This window comes from Athene noctua, chromosome 5 (genome assembly GCF_965140245.1).
Source record: "Athene noctua chromosome 5, bAthNoc1.hap1.1, whole genome shotgun sequence".
Classification (NCBI taxonomy): Eukaryota; Metazoa; Chordata; class Aves; order Strigiformes; family Strigidae; genus Athene; species Athene noctua.
In genome coordinates, this window is record NC_134041.1 from 64,406,441 (window position 1) to 64,421,138 (window position 14,698).

At 41.3% G+C, this 14,698-nt stretch overlaps 1 protein-coding gene across 1 annotated transcript in view; it reads right to left on the bottom strand.

Moving 5' to 3' along the window:
• The window catches only part of C5H10orf90 (chromosome 5 C10orf90 homolog), a 67,230-nt gene that overhangs the window by 34,138 nt on the left and 18,394 nt on the right, over positions 1-14,698 (bottom strand). Inside the window, exon 2 of the mRNA XM_074908491.1 lies at positions 940-1,034. Coding sequence (XP_074764592.1) covers positions 940-1,034 — 95 coding nt within the window. The remainder of the gene's footprint in view (positions 1-939; positions 1,035-14,698) is intronic.

The following is a 14,698-nucleotide window of genomic DNA, read 5'->3' on the forward strand; positions in this document are numbered from 1 at the left end:
GCTGATTTGGGAACCCAAATATGTAGAGGTAGATTAAGAGTTTATTAATGAGTTGAAATGCCAAGTAAATTTTATCAACTCTCTGAACCAGCCGCCTGTGGTTTTGACAATTCAATAATTTCACAGCCCCAGGAAAAGCATTTTCTTCCTTCTTTGCTTCTTTCATGGTTTGGAACAATATTTGCCTCATATTTTCTGCATTGCATTTGCTTCTACCTACAGGTTTAAGACCTTTGCACGCCTTCCAAAACCCTCAACTTCCTCAAGATTTCTACAGGGCACCAAAGAACGTTCCTTGAAATACTTTATTTTGGATACGTCTCTCATGCTCCAGTAGTTAACTTGACATTTATTTCTTTTGTTAAGGGCTGCACAGATGGAGACATTCTAGAAGAGTCCAAAGGCATGTCAAAAGTGCTCCTGATTAGCTTCAAACTCATGCACCAGTATTTTTTTTTTTTTCCTTTTTCTGCTTAAGTATATGCATTATTCTATCCTCCCAATCTCTGGCAAAGAAATGGATCTTAAAGGTTTGACCAGCTGATCCTATAGCTCGTTGAGTGCTTTCAAGCTTCACTGCATCTTGTGAAAAAAAAAAAACAAACAACACACACTTAAACAAAGTAATTGTGGTGAACTGAAAACCTCAGGCTTTATCCTGAGAACATCTGAGACAGACCGCATTGATATTTGGGATACCACTTGATTTCCTCTCCCGGGGTGTTTTGAACAACTTCTTTTCCCCCACAAAACATGCAAGTTTTTTCTCCCCCCCCAAGAACACACAAAATCACAACATTTAGCCATCATTTTATTTGGCTTTTCTGCTGCCTAAGCTAAGCCTAGATAAACAAACCAAGTCCAAATGTACTGCTCAGCAATCAGCAATTGTTTTTTAAACCTGCTGACTGCTATCTAAACATAATTTATTTATTTTACCTTGGTCGATCTTGATTTTCTCTCTGCAGCACTCTCCCGCTGAAGGCCTGTGCATGTCCTCTGACCATCAATGCCCCATTGCTTTTGTGTCAATCCTGGGGAAGAAACAGAGAAAGTAACATTATTTTCATTGTCCTAGAGGAGATGTGGTTTTAAATGGAGTTCAAGCAGGAGGGAAAGAACTACTGTAAACGATCTGATTGCACTGGGATCTGGTTATCAGAGAGATCCTGTTTCTCCCTTTTCCCAGGAGAGGCATTTGAAACACCCCAGGATCCTGTTGCAAAGATGCGTTTGCAGACAGTCTCACTGTGTGTTCAGGGCTGCTCCAAAGCTTGAATATGTCTGCCTTTGATTTCCGTGCCTTCAGGCATAAGTGTGGAAGAATTGGGGAAGGTGGGAAATGTGGAATTCAACAAACGTCACTTTTGTGTAGACTCCAGAACTGGGAGCACAAATCAGCACGTTAATGGGCTGGATGCTGCGAGTAAGATTTCATTTGAACTAAGTCACCTTCACATTTAAAGAACTACATTAATTTGAAATCATATTCACACATTCTACTACATTATGACTTTATTTCAGTGATAACTATTACTTCAGCACATCAGACTCTGATTTTGTCATCTTTTGTTTTCTGTGAGCACTAGTCTGTCTGCATCTTTTTACACAGAGCTATTTTCTATATAACACAGAGTCTGGGCTATTGCAATGACACATGACGTCTGCCGTCCACCGTTCTGCCAGCAATTACGTTACTTTCAATTTTGTAATAAGCATCCAAAACTGATTTTCAAAAACTCTCTTGAAATAACCAGCTGTTGCTTTATTAGCAACAAGTCACACAATTGCTAAGACCCTTCGTATTTTTTTTCTTTCACTTAGGCAGCCTGCCACAGAAGTTGATAATTTTTTTTACTAAGCAGAATTTCAGTTTACATGTAACATTATATTAACAAAGGAACATAAATCAGCTCCGCTTTAAGAAGTGTTCATTAAAGCATATCCACCATAGAAGGCTTAATGGTTTCATTGGCTTGGGTGCCGCTAAAGTAGAAGGGGAAGAGGGGGAAGGTATCAGGTCTACCCCCATCGAGAGAACTTGAGTCCCATGACACAGCAGCAACCACAAAACACTAATAGGATGTTTGATGACCCTTCTGCTTCAATAAAGAATACTAAAGTACATTTTAATACTTTACTGGCACAGCTCCAAGATGCCAGTGCCACTATGTATATTCATAGCTGGCATGAAGAGGTTTGCTTTTGCCATTGAGCAGCAGAAAGTCCAGAGCAACAGAGAAAACAGCTGGACTCATTAGCCACAGTGTGGAAGGAAAGAGAATCCAGAAAATAGCTGGAGCAGGGGGCCCACTACATATTTTTTGGCAAAGGAATAATGCACGGCTGCAATCAGTGAAAATGCAATGAACCTGATCTAGCACTGGGTCATGGTAACTGCGGGCACAAAACACGGGAGAGATGCCCTTGGAGCCTGCCCCTCACCTGGTCGTGGTACACAAGGAGAAGGAGGTGCTGTGCCTTCTGTGAAGGACAAAAGCCACCTGCATCCACAAGCGGTGGGATAGGGGCAACCGCTGGGTGAGCCTCATGGAAAGGTTTTTTTCAGTGTATCAGTACACTGGTGAACACCTTCACGATGAAGAGCTGCTACATATGCTGTCTTATTTACTTTTTAAAACAACTAAATAGGGAATAGTTTGCAGAGAAGGATAAAGAAGAAATTATTGGACTGAGTTAGGGCAAGACCTCAAAAAAATCCAGAAAGCTTGATTTAAAAAAAGATGTAATTAAAGAGACAGCTTCAACTAAGTTATCAAAATTTTCCTCAAATGCTTTACAATAAGAAAACCACAGTGGTCTCGGATTAAGCTGGAAAGCTACAACAGGAGAACATCAACTTGTGAATGTCAACCAGTGAGCAAGAGAAACCAGAAGGCTGGCTGGAGATAAATCAAATCCAGGCAGGTGTGTTTTGCCAGATGGCCTTTCATGAATTTAATGCAAATGTATTTTCAGCACAAGAGAAAGACTGAGTGCTACAGGGTCAAAAAAGAACAAGTTATCAAAGTCCACACCATAGATTACATTTAACATGTAAGTTATTCTTATCAAAGTAACTCCGGTGATTAGCAATAATCGGTAGGTAGGACCTTCCAATTTCCCACAGATCCCTTGGAATAGATTGGTTAATTCTTGCTTGTCTAACCTTAAAAAAATAGCTGTTTCTGGAGCAGAAGAGATAGGAAGAAGTGGGGTGGGAAGAAGAGGAGGAATTTTTTTTTTTCTTTGCTAAATCTTCCAGAGTGGAGTTTTGCATCGCATTTTGTACCATATCCTGTGCAATGACATTCTCATATTACTATGGGAATCTTATTGTTGGAAAACACTCAAACTTTTGGCAAGTCATTTAATCTAGTTGCTGAGATAGATTAAATGGCATTGGTGGCAAAAGCTCTGGTATTTTTCATGATATTATTAAATCTATTCTTGGAAGCTTCACATTTGTTAATTCATGTCAATAGAAGAAGCAAACCCCCAAACCTTTAAAAAGGGCTTGAATCTGTGTTTGAAATGAAGATACTTCAGAGACCACAAGGGTTTAGCTCAGATGTGTCACATACAGAGTTTTCATACAAATTTTCATTGCTGACAAAACACATCGCACTGTAGCTCTTGTTACACAACGAAATTCAAAGTTCAGTTTTTCCCTGGTGCGAAAGCATGAAAGAAATGGCATTTCAAGTACTTTCCATCTCTGTGGGGAGTATGAGAAACTTATTTCTATCTGAGTTGAAATCCTGAGGGTTTGTTTAACCTCCCCAGACCTTCCCTTCTCCCCCCCCGTGACCCACCTCTCCAGCTTACAAACAGGAGATGCGACGAGGAATAGAGGAGCAACTGCTGGTACGTGAACTTTGACCTATCGCATCTTCACTCTTTTTATTTTTTTTCCTCACAAATACTGTTTGTTGAACCAAACGATACGCTCCTTGGCAAGGCATCTGGACATCCGGCTACAGACCAGGGTTTTCCTAATTACGGAGTGCAGCTGGAACCGATTCTCCCAGTCTCGAGTGCCTGGATGTCTGCCTCCAGCCAACTGGCAGCCGGCTCAGATAATGATTCAGAAAAGATGTACTTGTAAATCAGCTTGCTAAAACACAGATAAGATTGCAAAGGTGAGGGTGCTGGTGAAAAATAGCGTACCACAAATATTTGGCATGCACAGGACAGCCCAGTTCATAGCCAGCTGAGGTTTGGTACAAAATTTGAGACACACATGAAAACAGCCCATGAATAATGTTATTTTGCCAGTGGTTCAAGTCTTTGCTAGACACATACAGACTGCCATACTGGGGTGGGTGTCTGCTGACACCCAGAGTGACACTGGGCAGAGCTGGAATGACATTAGACCACGGGCCCTGGCCTCATCTCCAGTTTTTGTCATGAAAGTTGTGTATTTCATTCAGTTACTATCCATACGCTGACAAATTTCAAACGTCTGTCAGCACTTCTGATCTCCTCTGCTCTGCTGCAAGCCCTGCTCGCTCCACACTGCTCAGGTCTGCCACCCCATCTGAGCCACCAGCATCACCTCAAAATGAACTTCTCTGGAGGCTCCAGGAACCTCCAGCACTTCCCTCAAAACACCAGAAAACAGCATCACAGAACAAATACCCTGGTATGAAAAAACTTGAAAACCTCTCCACTTTACCAAAAAATGATCTTTTTTGCTGATCCTTAACCCTCCATCTAAGAGACCCGCGAGGGGAGCTGGGCTCCCTCCCAGGTCCATGGCAGCCAGGGTCCCTACAGCTCCTAGGTCAGCACTGTTGATTATCCAAAAAATGCTCAAATTCCTCACTTGGGACCTGGGAGCTAAAGGACATCATCAGTGGCTTGGCTGCAGGGTCAGGCATCAGAGCAAAAACTCAGCTAATATAATGTCTTCAGCAACACTTAAAAATTTCTTAAGGCTTCTTCTCCTTCTCTGCATTATTCCTACTGTAAGTTATCAGCAGATAAACCATATCATTAAAATCAACTTGGAGAAATTAATTTCTCTTTTATTATGTTTAAAACATTAGATTTGTTTAAATATTCTCGTGGCTTTTTAAATTCAAATACCCGAGGAAGCTTTGAGGAGAAGAGTGTCATCATTAAAGATTCACCATGCTCCCTCTCAGTAAGGGCTGGGCGAGATCATAATTCACTTCTTCAGATCTGAAGTGAGTCATCCAGAAAAACCATCCAGACATCACAGATACATTAAGATGAAAGGCAAATCAGAATGAACACTAGAACCAAATCCACATCTTCTGGTCTTCATGTGTCATAAAGAAAGAATATCATAAAATTGCAGAGACTATTGTCATCTAAAATAAAACTGAACAATGAAGCTAAAGTTCACATGCCCGGTACTAAAAGTAGAGGCAGATTAACACTGAAAATCCCACCTTACACCAAAGTTCCTGCTGATATTAAATTGATTTATAGGGAGTCAACTGACCAATGTTGTGTTTACTTGTTAGTAGAGTGATGCATCTCCAGAAAGCCTTGGCACAGGCACAATCTTACCATCCCTCAAGGATGTTATGCTGTTAAGTTCAAAGAAGAGTTGAGGTGTTGCATTGATGATGGTCTGAAGGCAGCATCACGCTGAAGACGGGGCACAGGCAGGGCAGGAAGGCAGCCCCGTAATCACACATGGGTTTTACTCTCCTACAGTCGCATGAAAAACAGGTGTATTTTTATCTCTGCAGAATTAGAATTATAGAATTGTTTGAGTTGGAAGGGACCTTAAAAATCATCTAGTCCCACCCCCTGCCACGGGCAGGGCCACCTTCCACCAGCCCAGGTTGCCCAAAGCCCCATCCAACCTGGCCTTGAACCCTTCCAGGGAGGGGGCAGCCACAGCTTCTCTGGGCAGCCTGTGCCAGGGCCTCACCCCCCTCACAGGGAAGAATTTCTGCCTCATCTCATCTAAATCTCCCCTCTGTCAGTTTAAACCCGTGACCCCTTGTCCTATCCCCACACCCCTGATCCAGAGTCCCTCCCCCCTTTCCCGCAGCCCCTTTCAGCCCTGGGAGGCCGCTCTAAGGTCTCCCCGGAGCCTTCTCTTCTCCAGCTGAACCCCCCAACCCTCCGAGCCTGTCCTCACAGGGGGGGCTCCAGCCCCCCCAGCATCTCCGTGGCCTCCTCTGGCCCCGCTCGAGCAGGTCCGTGTCCTTCTGATGTCAGGGGCCCCAGAGCTGGACGCAGCACTCCAGCAACCTTTGACATTCAGCAACCTTGATGTAAGACTAGACAGCAGTTTTCACTAAGAGACTTCAGGAGCACACGATGTCATTCTGGTAGCTTGAACACAGCTAAAAACCAGACAGTACTTACCCATCAAGAGAGGATGACAGAGGGAGAGTACAGTGGTTCTGTAAAAGCATCTTTGCTGAACTTCTTATAGGAAGGAGCATGCACCTACTTACAATGGGGGTCAGACAGCAATAAGGACTTAAAGGAGGTGGAAGCGGCTGACAACGCTTTCCTTGAAACCCTTCTTGTCATGAAAAAGGCCAAACCAATACAAACAAGTACTTCACCACAAAAGAAAGTACTTGAACACAGTTGCACAAAGATAACAGTATTTTAAGGCAGCTTTGTTGGGAAGATCTTCAAATCAGAGTAAGCAAAACAGCCTGAAATCATTTCAGTCTGAACAGGATTCATTATGTAAACAAAACAGAAAAATATTTTTTTAAGATGTCAGGATGGATTTTCTTCTATTACAAGTAGCATCATGAGATTTGTTAAGTGAATTATCTTTCCTTGCTTGCACACCTTGAAGCTGTAGCTGGCTGCCTGCAGAGATGATTACAGGATCTGCCATGGAACGGACAAATGAGTTCTGGTCTGCTATCAAAAAGCCAGAAGTCATAAATCTCTCATTATCCATGCCATTAGAAGCAAGGTGCTCATCAGGGGGCTAGAAAGAGCACAGGAATTATATCCTGAAACCCATGCATGAGAGAAAAAATATTGTATTTTCATTATGCATTGCTATTATTCTTTATCTTCACTTATAAAATAAAGTGGGGAATCACCCCCAGCATATTCATCACAAACACAGAGACAAAATACAACAGATTCTTCACTTTCTTCCTTTTCTTTCTCCTCTTCTTCCAAGTTTTGTTTTTTTTTGTTTTTTTAATATATATATATATAATTTTAAGTGGTATGGGGAGGAACACGTTCCTAGGTTTCTCTAGACAGCATAAGCTTACACTAACAAATCTCAATCCCTAGAAGCACTGACTAACCAAACCTGCCAAAGCCCAGCTGTGTGGACATAACTCGAGCCAAGGACACAAATGGGAGTACACAGCAAGATTTAACCAACATAGGTCTGATTTCTTCAGTCTAAATAACATGGTCTGTCACTGGAGCTACCTGCTGGAGCTCTTCTGAGATCTTTAAAATGTAGTAGGAGGGAAATGGAGAGCTCAAACCCAGGGTATTAGAAGGAGGATATCTGTAAGGCATGGAGAATTGGGGTGGATCATGAGGGATAATAGTGTTTCATAGCTAAATCATTCTCCTTCATGATTTTTCTTCATTAGGTCATTGTTGAAATGGAAGAGATGCCATAAATGTCATAGGTTCCTATTCCTGTGGCAGCAAGAGGAAGAACTGGAAACAGGATCTCCCAACACCGATGAGCCAAGCAACGAAGGTCTTGAAGCTCCACGGTTCCCCCCACTTTGGTGGCACTGGCTTCCACCCATCAGTTTGCACTGCTAAAAGAAATGGGATATTGCCCATATATTTCACCATGATTCTGGGAAATAGATACTTTTGCATAATTTGGACACATTTTCCTAGGAGGATTTTGCAAAGCAGTGAGGGATTGTGTATAAGCAGCAAAAAACCCAAACTCTCCTGGGAGAAGAAGAGGACTCCCTTCTAGGTAATCCTGGCAAACTCTGGCTCTTGTATGAGGTGCTCTACACTCAAACCAAGGTAAGAGGCAGCATAAGGGAGATGACACTTCTGGTTTCTTGTTACAGTTCCTACGTGGTGCCTATCTTATCCTTTTGGAAAGCTGATGATATCAAAAAGTTATCTGAAATTTTTTTAAACAAGTCCTCCTATGGCATCTTAGCTGCTCTGAAAGCATCATCTGCAGAGGAATCACTGGGAAGGGGTTTTGTCCTGGATGTGATGTTTGGGACCATGCAGGAAAAGGCAGATCAGTGGCAACCAAAAATAGAGATGAAGTGCTGAGAGGCTCTGAAAGTCTGTCACTGACATGGCACAGGAGGCAGGAGAGGAGAAAAACCAAGAGAGAGACCGTTGTTGGAGGCTGTTTCGTATAAGAAATATGTAGCACTGACTTTTGGGTTAGACAAATTTGAATAAAACATCCAAATATGAACACTAGATGTGCCTGAAGTTTGTACAGCAAAGAAGGAGACAAAGAAAGGGGGCGAGTCCAAGCAACGTCAACATTTACATTTTTCAGGTTCCACTTATCTCTAATTTTAAGGCATTCTGAACAGTATTCCTGGTTCAGATCCTTGCACTAAGATTCATTAGTACTGATTGTAACATTATTTGGCTTACTGACCACTGAGAACCTAACGCAATCTCAAAATAAAGATGTAACCAACAGAAATATTTCACACACAATGAGCTACCGTAAGGCATCCTCCACCACTCCGAATCCCCTTCACAGCGTGTTACTAAGACATCCGCATTTTAGTGACCACATCCATCTCTGAAAGTACAAGAATGTTTGAAATAGCCAGAAAATTCTTAAGTGACAGCAAACATGACAAATACTATGCATAAGCAAACAAAGAAAAAGCATTTCTGCAGCCGGAAAGTATATTTTATGGAGTTATTTTAGTGCCATTACACGTATTCACGTAAAGGTCATAGTACACACAGAATTCGATGGTGCAAATGGGTTTTGTAAATAAAAATTCCACCTGTGTTACTCATAACTGGTAGCGATTACAAAATGTGCACATTTGCTCAAGTTGCTTATGCATAATAAGAGCTAGAGGTAATAGTTTGGCCTCAGCAATTCAACATTTCTTACGTTTATCTGCTTTTGTACGGACATAACTTTAAAACAAGAAACTGTAGAGAGGACAAGAGAAAACCTGTGCACTGTCTGTTCTGCATGCATTTTATGACTCAGTACATATCCTGCTGCAGGGATTTTTTCCCCATGCTTTTGCTTAACAATGGCATTTGCTTTATTGATTTTTTTTTTTCTTTTAATACTCTTAATATAGTGGTGGCTCCAGAAAATGATGTGTGCGTGGGTACAGATGCTTTTGCAAGACATCAAAGTAGCGATTCCAACACACATCCATATTAGTCCAATTTTGTTTCCAAAAAAACAAAGAAACAGGATGTTCACATGAGCCAAATTTGACACTGAATGAATTGTACAACGGAACTACACTCAGTGGAACACCAGTCGTGCCAGATTTAATATAGACTTTTCATGTTACTTTTGTATAATAGAAGCATTCACTTTTGTGTAATACTTGGGATATTATTTCTTCCTGGAAAGTCTTTCACATTAACTGCTGTGATTACTGACATCAGAAACTGCTTGATAATAGGGGATGCAGTAGGCTAAAGCCAAGAGAAAAAAAATAAATCATCAGCGTTCCAAGGATAAAAACACAATAGCTAAGATTTAAATAAGTATGAAGCCTAAGAAGTTTAAGTCAATAGTTTGATCACAAATAGTTTTATTTCAAAAATTTAAGAACACTGTGCAGATCCCACTAATTTCAGTTGCCACTGACTTGCCTCGACTCTAAATCTAACTCCTCCTCACACAGCTGAACTTAGTAGTTATTCTACCACATAAAACTTTTTGGTTGGTGAAGTATTACCTACTTTTGAAGGGAAAGTGAAAAACAAATCGCTATTCACAGCATGCTTTTACCATACAGCCGTGCTTTGTTTGATCTTGGAATTAGCTCTTCTGAATTCCATTGCAACAGGTTTAGAAACACAGATCATGCTAGAGATTAAAATAAAAACATAGTAATACAAACATAAAACAGGGCATGGTGGATTTTAGTTTTATCACCAGATTCAACAAAAGATAACTGGCAATTGCCTTTTTTTAAAAAAAAAAAAAATCACTCGGGCTTTCAGTTCAGAAATGGAGGGTGCAGAAAAGCTTGGCATCGACGATTAAACGTTAAAGAACTCAGAATCTTAACCTTTGGCATCTTTTAAATACTGGTTGGCAAGGAATGAAATATAGAATTCTCAAGCTCTCTTTTGGCTGTGGATGTCACCTGTATGAGAAAGAGGAAAGCTGGGAGCTGTCAGCACCCCCTGGCCCCCCCCAGCCGAGCAGCCTAGCCGGACCAGGCAGCCGTGGCCGCTCTTCCAAGGAGCAATAACCTGCTGCCTAGCAACAACCCAAACCTCATGATTGTTTGTATATTCCATTTCTTGAGCAAAACTAAAAGCTCAGATCCCAAATTACTGCATTCAGCAAGATCAGAGCTGCAAAAGATGGATAAGAAAATGCATTTTCTTGCTGCAAGACTTCCTTGCTCTGCAGCGTTGCATTCATGAAATATACACACACACCCCAGCACATTTTGATGCAAGACCAATCTGAAAAGTATTTCAATATGTGGATAGTTATTTTCACATTAGTTGTCCCCCAGGAGCTACATTTTAATGATGAGGTCACCAGGACTGATTTAGGGCCAAACACAAAAGGTCACGTTCTCTCAGGCATGAGTATGCTGGATAGCATGACACAGCTACGCTTGTAGGAAAGCTGTCCCTGTGTTTTCAAAGTCCTGATTTTTTCCTAATTATTATTTACTCCATGTAAAAAAAAAAAAAAACAACACACAAAAAACAACAAAAAATCCAACCAAACAAAAACAAAACAACCAAATAAAAAACAACCCCAAAAAAAACAAAACCACAACTCTTTTGCACTGTACTCTCTACCTGGATCAAATTTTTAGCCTGATTTCCAGAAGGAATTTGATTTATGCCCTATCCTTCTGTCCATCTAACCTGGGGCTTTTGAGCTTGTGGGCTGCTTCAAGCAACATGACAGAAGGGTCGATAGCTGATCTCTGACAAGCTTACTAAAAAAAAAAAAATAAAAAAAAATCAATGGCTTTGTAGAAATGAGAAGCTGCGACAGAAACAAGTTCATGGGGTCTCCCCAGTTTGATTCGTAGCCACGCATACCAGGCAGGCAGGACATCCACAGTGCCACATTGCTCACGGCAGGTGCTGCTCCTTGCCCTGGGAGCAGCGAGGAGGCACGGGGGGCACCTGGAAGAGGGGATGGGCAAGGAGATGTGAGGAGGAGGAGGGAGGAGCACCAGGGTGATACTTGGGTCTCAGGGAACCGACCCATCGGCTTCATCAGTTCTGCTGCTCATGAAATGATCTCTTTCTTGTTAGCATGTATTTTCAATCTCTTTGTTTTCGTTCTCTAAAAAAATATGGAAATCTCATGCTAACATTATGGAAATTGAGAGGCTTAAAGAAAAGTTAAGTGCTGGAGGCCAATCTAATAATGCTGTATCTGCTTGACTCTGGTATTGTTGTACCTTAGACATAATCATGTACAACATCTGTCCTGTTTAAAGTCACATAGCAAATCATTACCAGAGTAGTCACCTTCCTAAATGTGCCTACTACGATAGACACAGCATTGGATACCCAGGTTTTACTACAGAGAATACCTGGAGTAAAGCAATGTGAAGTAATGACTGAACAGCTTTGGTTGGAATGATGAAATGCTGAAGTGACTCTCTGCTAAAGGAAAAATTAAGTTGTTACAGATGATAACCACCACCACTTTGTTCATCCTGCAGTTGTTCTGTTCAACGACAATCTCAGAGCCAACACATAAGCCATTAAATAATTTAACTTGCACTCTTCATCCAGCACAGCTCACCCAGCCAAATTCTGGCCCCTCTCAATTTCAGTCTTTCCGCTGGGTGCTTTGGGATGAGATTGATCCCAAAGGTCTCTTCAGGTCCACCAGTTACCTGAGACAGACTTTCCTGAGTGTGCTTTCAAAAACCTCTTCAGTCATTATCGATATTCTCTCTAACATTAACTACCATTAAATCCTCCAGCTAGAAGCTGCAAAATGACCTACAAGACATTACCAAGCATTTTCAAGCACAACAAGGTGTATGCTAAGAGCTCACAACCCCATACTGGCGACACCGATGCGCAGGTGGGACGCGACCAGGTCCGTCTGAAGCCAAGAGCAACAAAATTTGTCTCGGGAGTGGTGGAGATTCATCCTTGTGCAGAGAGCAAGTACAAGCCTGGATGCTTTGGTAAAGGAGAAGTTCAGGTGGAATTTTCGCTTAGGGAAGTTTCAGCTGGAAATTTAATTGAGACATAAAATTCTACAGCCTATCTACATTGCTACAGCCCTGTGCGAGCTGTGTTTTGAGGTCTCTACTCTCCATTTTGGGCTGGCTCCCAGCTGAACTCTTTCATGACACAGCACAACTCTCCCCTCTCACCCTCTCTAGCCCGAGCAAAAGACCCAAAGAATTCCTTGGCAACAGTTGGAATTTTATGAAATATATTGTAATTATTAACCCGACCTCCTTGAAATGGACTGGCACATGCACTGCCAGTGGATTATTCACGGCCAGTTGCACTAACTGACTTAGTTAACGTGTATCAGCAAAACACAATAACCAGTTCTACTTGGCTTCTGAATCCCTGTGAAAATACAGTCCCACTTTTTCACCCCACATCCGTACTACTGGGTAACACCCTACTGTGGGCACTGTGCATCTGTCAGTCTACTGCTGGCCTCACACTTCCCTGTTTTAGGATGGCGTCCTGGCTAAATTCCCAGCCACAAACCCACTGCAGGTAGCTGTGAGAGGCCAGTGAATTACTTTGTTTCCACCAGCGATGCTGTCCCACCTTCCAGAAATAACAATTTCTCTTCCCCTCTGAGTAGCATGTACCCTCCCTTTCTCACAGTACAGCTACATCTTCTTTTCATCCTAATTTTTTTGGACCAATAGGCTCAGGTAGATGTCTTCATTGGATTACTTGAAGTTACTTTAGTTAATTTCAAATATTTTTTTAGGATGGGATGGAGTTTTGGCTGCTCTGCCGTTTGCTTTTTTGATTTGTAAAGGACATTTTTCTTACATTTCAAAAAAGGACATCTTTTTACTACTCAAAAAAGTTACCTTGGTGACTTTTGTGTCCAAAGATGAAATGAAGAGCTTGGCCTTTGCTGGGACACATATAAATGCATGCTGAGAGCGCTCTGACAGCTGCCCCTCCCCGAGGAGGCAAACACCGTCACAAACCAGTAACGTTTTATTTTAAACCGTGGACGTCTATTCTCCTGTTAGAGCTTAGAGATCCTGCATTTTGTTTCCCGTGATACATACATGCAATCTGCTTAGTGAGAACGATAAACAGATGTGTATACACAGGTATTGAATCTATGAGTACTGCATTATTCAAGAGAGTTGAGACTAAAAGGCCAATTTTTAGAACAGAAGTATTTACTGTAAATTAAAATCCTGCCATTGAAGCCAACTTTAGAGGATTAGCACATGCTGCTTTAATCGCTCAAAAGACTGAGCTCAAATAATGGCGAGAAAGGAAAAACAAGTTCAGGGCTACTCTTTTGTACATTGCTTAATATATTCTGATAATTGCAATCCTATAGCACATACTGATGCTAGGCCCAGATGCACTGCAGGGAGACCTGCAGCAGCAGGCACAACAGCAGGCTTAATCTTATGCTCCTTTCTGTTAAAGGTTTTGGCCTCCTTTAAACAGATCCAAAACCAGGCTTTTAGGATAGTGCCGTTTTAAAAAGAAAAAAAATTAAAATATACTCTTAAGTACGTATCCTATTCAGATGCTTGGTGGGATAGAAGTCATTTATGACGTCAAAGAAGAAACAAAAATTCCAGCAAGTCGTTCGTGTTTTTCAAAATAAAAGGTCAAAAATGCTTCTGATAACCTTAGGCTGAAAACATTATTTTGGAAGATCAGTCTGGTTTATGTCATATTGATTTAGGGCAATCTTATTACTCTAAATGTATTACTGCATTAGTTATAGTAATGCTGGGATTAACACCTTGGCCAGAATGTTATTGCTGATAGCTGTATAAATGCAGGTTTATATACTTCATTCAACATTTAAGGAGAATTTATTAATCCACGATTAGGTGGTGGGTTGTTGCCTTCTTTAAAAAATTTAAATAAAGTTCTGAAATCAAGCATAAAATATTTCTGTACCTTGGGTGTAATTGTTTCTGGCTGTAGTAGTCATAATGGTAGCACAAGGATTTTCAAGGTTGGGGTTTGGGTTTTTTGCTGTTTTGTTTTTCGGTGTTAGTTGTTTTGTTTGTTTGTTTGTTTTCCCTCCAGACAGCGCTGCCAACTTCTTTCCCTGTTGCTTTTAAAAAGTAATAGCTAAATCAGCAAGGTGCTATTGACTTCCCTGAGACTAGCCAAGGGAAAGTTTCATCATCTCCAAAATTTATTCTTCCAACCCCCCTGCTTTTTTAACCAAAACTTCCAGTTAGCAGCTACTTATTGGCAGAGCTGGATTAAGAACTGGAATATACTAAACCTAAATTATTATAACTTCATACTCGGATTCCTGGAATAAACTCCTTTGGGAAGCTAACCCCAAGGTTAGTTTTGACCCAGCCTG